Source organism: Notothenia coriiceps, unplaced genomic scaffold, assembly GCF_000735185.1.
Source record: "Notothenia coriiceps isolate Sejong01 unplaced genomic scaffold, NC01 NC01_scaffold00025146, whole genome shotgun sequence".
NCBI lineage: Eukaryota > Metazoa > Chordata > Actinopteri > Perciformes > Nototheniidae > Notothenia > Notothenia coriiceps.
The window spans coordinates 1-7108 of NW_011357847.1; the positions used below are offsets into that span (position 1 = coordinate 1).

The 7108-nt window shown below is 43.8% G+C and overlaps 1 protein-coding gene across 1 annotated transcript; it reads right to left on the minus strand.

Moving 5' to 3' along the window:
- Positions 1 to 1966: 1966 nt before the first annotated feature.
- On the minus strand, positions 1967 to 6645 carry LOC104956014 (protocadherin Fat 2-like; the record flags this gene model as incomplete). The annotated part of the gene is made up of 2 exons (XM_010783441.1): positions 1967 to 2369; positions 2952 to 6645. Coding segments are annotated over 2 exons (4097 nt in total), but the record flags the coding sequence as incomplete, so codon positions are not given.
- Between the last annotated feature and the right edge of the window lie 463 nt (positions 6646 to 7108).

Sequence of the window (7108 nt, forward strand, 5' to 3'; positions counted from 1 at the left end):
TTGTTTGCTTAAAATACCAAACAGTTCACCCATTGTAGCCATGCCTCATACTGCTCAAACCCCTCTTTTGCAGCCCTGTTAGAGAAACGCGGATTTTGGGTCCTTAGCTTGAAAAAAGGAGGCGGAGCTAATGCCTGATCAGAATTCTACCGGAGATAAAGTTAAATTCTGCTGTGATAAAACGCCATCCTGTTCTAAACCACATCAAAGATTATTTCTGAAACAGTATGGAGCTCAAATGCTTTTTCTCTTGCGAGTTTATCACAAGGTGAGTTCCTTTTTTTATTTCCTGCTTTTTAAACACATGTGCTCTCCAGTACAGGTTAGCTCTGAGTGTTAGCGAGGCTTGCTAATGTAAACAAAGACGTCCAAAACACGTCAGGCATTGTTTCTGATAGCAACTTTCTGTGGGTCCGCTGCCGATGTCAGCTTGACGTCAGATCGGCAGCAAATCTGTATCCGCTCGTTGTACACCCGTTTTTAAAAGATTTGGGTACGGAGGAAAAGAGAGAGGGTTTTATTTTCTGACGCTGCGTGAGTTCCCCAACGCACCGGGGACACATCTTTATGTATAAATACATCACAAAGTGCATTTTGCATAATAGGTCCCCTTTAAGTGCTGAACAGAGTTGTGTTTAGCAGAGACAGATTACTACTAACTACTACTAATTGGGTGCTACTCTGCATCGTCGGCCCCTACAGATACGCTTTTCTGAAGAGGAGCAGATAGAGAATAATTAAAATCATTTGTTGGAGCTATATATTGCTTTATATTATTTAATAGTTAAAGATGTATCTTCTTGCTGTTTTTGTTTATACTAAATGTATTCTTAGTTAGTATTGTTATTGAAGTGAGTTAAAGTCGTTTTTATGCTTTTATTTAGAAGGCATGTTTGGGCACCTGGTGTAATTGTATGTATTGGAGACTATAGAGCACTAGAAGGCACATGGTTTTTTACCAGGGTGTTTAAAGCCACAAGAAGGAAAGCCACAGGAAAGGCTAAAGGGAAGAGATATAAACCTGTTCGTAGAATTGTTGTTATAGAAATGAAATGCACAAATGGAGACTCTTGTCTGAACTTGAATCATTGCCTTGCGTAAGATTCGCTAACTGGCGCCAGTTTGGTTTTAAGTTCATTATCTGTTTTACCTTTCTAGGATTGTGGCCTCTATATCATTACTTCAATCATACTGGTTGAATAACATTCGTCTGGATTTTCCAATGTGTTTTTGACATTTACATTTTCCAAGAAAGTACCTGGAACACACACTCACAAACACACTCTTGAACATTCTCACCTATGTTGTATTTTATTATATATGTTGCATCGTTGGAAGAGATCAGGTCATAAGATTTTCATTGCCATTTCTACACTTTAGCTTTGTGCATATGACATTAAAACCTTTGAATCTTGAATCTTTGAATCTAACTAGTTGTCTACTACTACTGTATGCAGTTTCTGTCGTCCCTACAGGTAATCTTTTCTGAAGACGTGCAGATACAGAATGAGTAAAATCATAACTTTAACCATGCTGGTTGAATAACATTTGACTGGATCTGTGATGTGTTTGTGACATTTACATGTTCAGAGAAAGTACCTGGAACACACCTGTAGGAGCCATATGTTAAAATGTATAATATGTGTATATATAGATATATTTGAACATTGTAATTATTTGTTATTAGTATTCTTATATCATGTATTTAAACCAGCCGTTGTGAAATTGACGTCATAACCGACCGCAGCTGCTGGCAATGAGAAGTTAGAAGGAGAAAAGAATCACGGAGCAATATCGTTTTTTGACCTTTGAAAATAATGTGTTTTTCCTGATACCTTTTGTTTAAGTAAAGAGTCAACCAAACTTACCTGAGACGTATTTTAGTTGGAGTCAAGCTTGTTGCTACTTGTGGATATATTCATTTTTGGATTAGACTGAACTACAACACCCTTTTGAACGTTCTCACCTGTGATGTAACACGTCACGAGGCGGTTCTCCAGAGACACGTCAGCATCCGTGGTGGTCATGGAGACGATGACCTCCCCGGGGCTGCTGTTCTCCATCACTGAGGCGTGGTACAAGTCATCGGAGAACTTTGGCGGGTTGTCGTTCTCGTCCGTCACCATGACCTCCACCAGGACGCTGGAGGACAGCTTGGTGTCGCCGCCGTGGTCCGTGGCGAAGACGTAGAACCGGTAAACCCTGGTCTCCTCGCAGTCCGTTTCCCGAACCGTGGTGATCCAGCCGCTCTCTCCGTCGATGGTGAAAACCCCGCTGATATCTGCCATGGTGGTGGTGTCGTCAGGTATAGAATCCAAGCTGTACGTCACGAGACCGTTGGTGTCGGTGTCCGGGTCGTTGGCGGTCACCTGCGGGTCAGAATAAGCATTCGGTCTCAAGTGTGTTTGTATATTTTAGGATATAAGATGTTGTACTGTGAGTGCAAGGAGAACATTCAAATTACTTTCTTAACTGTGCTTTCAGAAGATACGTTGTTCAAGGTTGTTTTAATCCTGGCTTAGCACCCTTATCAAGCTAAAAATAAGCAAACGCTCAATAACGCAATATCGACAGAACATTCTCGATTAAGTAATTTTCAAAAAATGCACTCACTTTATTGTCAAACCAGATAAATAACTTCAGTTCATATCTTCAGGTATTGTTAATAATTGAAACCAGATACAAATAATATCTTGCTCTTTCTAAATTACACACACTTTTTTATTTGAATGTTTCTTTCGGTAAAGGTTGCTTTGCAGCTAAATTGCTACCAGTTTATTCACGCTAATGTAATCTTTGTGTTTCCATCTATAGGTTAACTAACAAAGTTGTCAATCAATATTCAAATACATTTGAAATACACTGTTATACGTCATATTTTGCACTCATTTAGTCAATAGTGATTATCGGCTTTTTCCAAAGATAGAACGATCTAAGCTTTCTGAAGTTACCTGAATGACAGTCGTTCCAGCTGGCATGTTCTCAGCCAGGAAGGCTCGATATGGGTTAGCATCAAACACCGGCTGGTTATCATTCACATCTTGGACCTGGATGCTGACCGACACCAGTGACGCGACGTCAGTCCCGTTGTGGTTCCCCTGAGCGATCACATCTATCTGATACCATTTCGTCCTCTCGTGATCGATGGTCTTCTGCAACAGCAACGTTCCGCTCTCTTTGTCCAAACTGAACACTTTGTCCTTGTTGCTTTCCACAGTGTTCCCGTTCACCAGGCTGTAGATAAGAGGCATGTCTGAGTCCGCCTTCACTGAGCCGACCTCCGTCCCTACGGGGATGTCCTCTGCAGCCGAGAAGGAGTAAAGAGGCTCTGAGAACTTTGGTAGAGGAACCTCGGGAGGAACCACTTTGAGCTGAACAGGGACTGTGGAGTTAAAGAAAGGAAGGCTGCCGTCACGGGCTTTTACTTTGAAGTTGAAGATCTTATTCTCCATGCCAACAAGACTCTCTTTGACGCTAACGACTCCAGTGAAAGGGTTGATCTCGATAATGTCTTCTGTCACTTCTTCGCCTTCATCTACCGTGTAGGTGACATCTGCATTTTTGCCATCATCTGCGTCATAAGCCATGATTTGAATGACAGGGGAGCCTTTATTAACAGTGGACTGAATTGAAACCTGGTACTCTGACGCTTTGAACTGAGGAACGTTGTCATTCTCATCTATCAGAATTATCTTGACCGTGCAAAAGGCCACTTTTCCGCCGCCATCTTTAGCCATCACTTTGATCGCGATGACTCTCTGTGCGGGGTTCTCTCGGTCCAATGGTTGTGTCGTAACTATCTGCCCATCAGCGTCAATGGAGAACTTCTCATCGGCAAGTTTGTTAATAATGGTGTAGTCAACGCTGCCAAATGGCCCGTCGTCAGGGTCAATGGCGGCCAATCGGATCACCCGAGTTCCCGCCTCTGCGTTTTCCGCCAGCTCTGCTTCGTAGAGGCTCTGCTTGAAGTGCGGACTATGCCTGTTGCTGTTTATCATGTCGATATTGACTGGTGCTGTTTTCTGAAACACTCCGTCAGACACCGCCACCGTCAAATTATAGTAAGGGTCCAGGTTCCTCTTACAGACATTGGAAAACGATATAAGTCCAGAGGATTCGTTGATGTTGAAGTAGCGCCCTCCGTTCCCTGAAAGGATTTTGTACTTGAGGTTATTCAGCTCCGCAGTGTCCGGATCTGAAGCTTGGATTTTGACGACTATGTGACCACACTTTGCCATTTCATCCAGTGTGGCATCATACTGGGAGCTAATGAAGTCCGGTGGGTTGTCGTTTACATCGGTGACATTAATGAAAACATGGGCTTCACTGCTAAGAGGCAGAGTGCCATTGTCAGTAGCTTTTACTTTAAAATGAAAGTGCTTTGTGTTTTCATAGTCCAGCACCTGTTTTGTGACGATCAACCCGCTACGGGAGTCTATGTCAAAGAAATCAGTCTCGTTATTCTCTGTTTTCACCATATGAAAGGTGAGATCTTTATTTCTGCCAGAGTCCCTATCAATGGCAGAGAGTTGTATCACAGGGGTGTCGATCGGGAGCCCCTCATCAATGCTCACCATGTAAGCTACCTTCGGGAAAACGGGCGCGTTATCGTTCACATCCTCCACTTCTATTTCAATAGAGGCCTCAGAGAAAGCTCCGGTCACAGAGTCAGAAGCACGAACTGTCAACAAATGCATGGTTTGGCTCTCATAGTCGAGGGGGTTGGAGACGGTCAACACGCCCGTTTTGAAATCAATATGAAAATGTCGTGTGGCGTTTTCCTCTTCCAGGTTGTAGATGAGTCGATAGCCCTCTGGATTTCTGGCCTGGACGTGTAAGATGGTGGTGAATTGTGGGACATTTTCTGGCACTTTTAGGGGATAAAGAAGGGTCTGGAAAACTGGGTTGGTTTGATTCCTCACTTGAATGCTAAGCTGGGCCATTGTGGTGTGACTTGGCTCACCTTCGTCTATAGCAAAGACCGTCAACACATACTTATTCAGAGCTTCAAAGTCAAGAGGCCTCTGGAGGGACACATCGCCTAGATCCGGATCTATCCTAAAGAGATCATAATCCTCCTCCAGTGAGTACACGATAGCCCCATTCTCTCCCAGATCTTTGTCGATAGCCATTGCTTGATATAACACATCCCCTGGATCAGAGTTCTCAGAAATCATCATTGAAAAAGGCAAGTTTAGAAACTGCGGAGCGTTGTCGTTGACATCATCTATAAAAACCTTGACCTGGGTGGTAACAGTCCTTGCTGGCGTTCTCATGTCTTCAACCTTCACAACAACGTCATACGCATCTTGCTCCTCTCGGTCAAAAGACATACCGGTTGTTTCCAGAATGCCTGATGTTTGGGAAATGACAAACTTTCCCACTGGGTTCACCACAGAGTAAAAAACAGGCTCGTTTAAAAAACAACCTGTGGCTTTGAGGGCTAGCAACGTTTTAACTGTCTTTAGGTTTTCTCTAACGCTTGCTGAATACACTTTGTGTTGAAATCCAAGATCGCTGGCTGTTAGGTTTGTTACGTTGACGTTGACGGTGGCTAAGTCTTTGTAGAGGCCGTCAGACGCTTTGACAACCAGTTGGTAAGACGGTCTGAATTCAGACACATTGCTCACGGTGATGACTCCAGTATTGGGGTGAATTGAAAAGGCATTGTGGAGATTTCCCTCGCTGATGCTGTATGAAACAGCTGAATCCAGATCATTGGCCATGACTTGCACAACCTCTGTATCTCTGACAGCTGGGAAGATGATGGATGGCTCGTAGATTGGCTTTATGAACTGTGGCGGGCAGTCATTGAGGTCCAGGACTCTCACAGTGACCTTGGCAGGCTCCGATGCAAACAGTGATGGCTCCCCCGAGTCCTTTACCTGCACTGTGAAGTGATACTCAGCCTTGGCTTCAAAGTCAACCGGTGATATTAAAGAAATGGTGCCCATACTCGAGTCTATCGCGAATACGTTCAAGGCCTCCTGCTCGAGAATCTGATACACCAGCAGAGAATTTGAATCTTTGTCGGCATCTGAAGCCTGGACGACCAGAGGAGTGTTCCTTTCTCGCATCACCATGCTGTTGATGTGAGCCGACTCACTTATTTGCCCCAGATATTCCGGTTGCTGAAAAACCGGAGCGTTGTCGTTCTCGTCGATCACGTAGATGAACACGACCGTATTGGAGGAGGCTCCAGCTGTTGTGGAAGCTGTTACTTTGAGCTTGTAGGAGACAGCAATCTCAAAATCAAGGTGCTTTTGGATTGAAATCAACCCGGTGGAGGGGTTGATGTGAAAGGTCCCGTTTGGGTTGCCATTTTCTATCCCATAGTGCACTGCAGCAGGACTGGAGGCCGAGACGGTGAGGACTGGTGCTCCAATAGTGCTCAATTCACTGATCTCTGTGAGGTATTCTTCCGAGGGGAAGGAGGGTGGGGTTTGGTCGGAGATGCGGATGTGAACGTGGACGGAGCAGAGGTCGGTGCGCTGAGGGAAGCCCTGATCCGTGGCTTTTACCGTCAGGTGGAACTGGTCCTGCGGCTGGAGGTCCAGAGGTTTGGAAACACTGATGGAGCCCAGCTCTGGATCAATGGAGAAGATGTTGTCGATGTTCCCTGGAGAGGAAGAAAATGATTTGTTACTTCAAGTCAACTTTAAAGGGTTTGAGAAAATACTTTCCACTAAAATGTTTGAAGAGCATTGTTGCCTGTTAATGCTTTGAATACAACTAAATTCCTGTAAATTGTGGTCACTTGGTCTGTTTGTATTGTAGTATTATATATGGATAGTTACATAGTGATGTCGCTCTCCATATATAAACAATGTAGTCCAATGGAGACGTTTCAGGCAACAGAAAAGCATAAAAGAGCCTCTTTATTGGAAAACCTTGTTTGGTTAACGTCCTCCTAAAAAATCACACCATGATGATTTTAAATATATTTTTCCATTGAATTGAATTTTCGAAAATGATCAGTTCCTCTAAAATGCAATATCGGTCAAAATAATCATTTTTCCCCCGATTTGTTCAGCTTCAAACGACTCCGTCAGTCAGGCTATGAACCAAATAGTTTAAAGAGTAATTTCTGGATTCTCCTGCAGTGAAC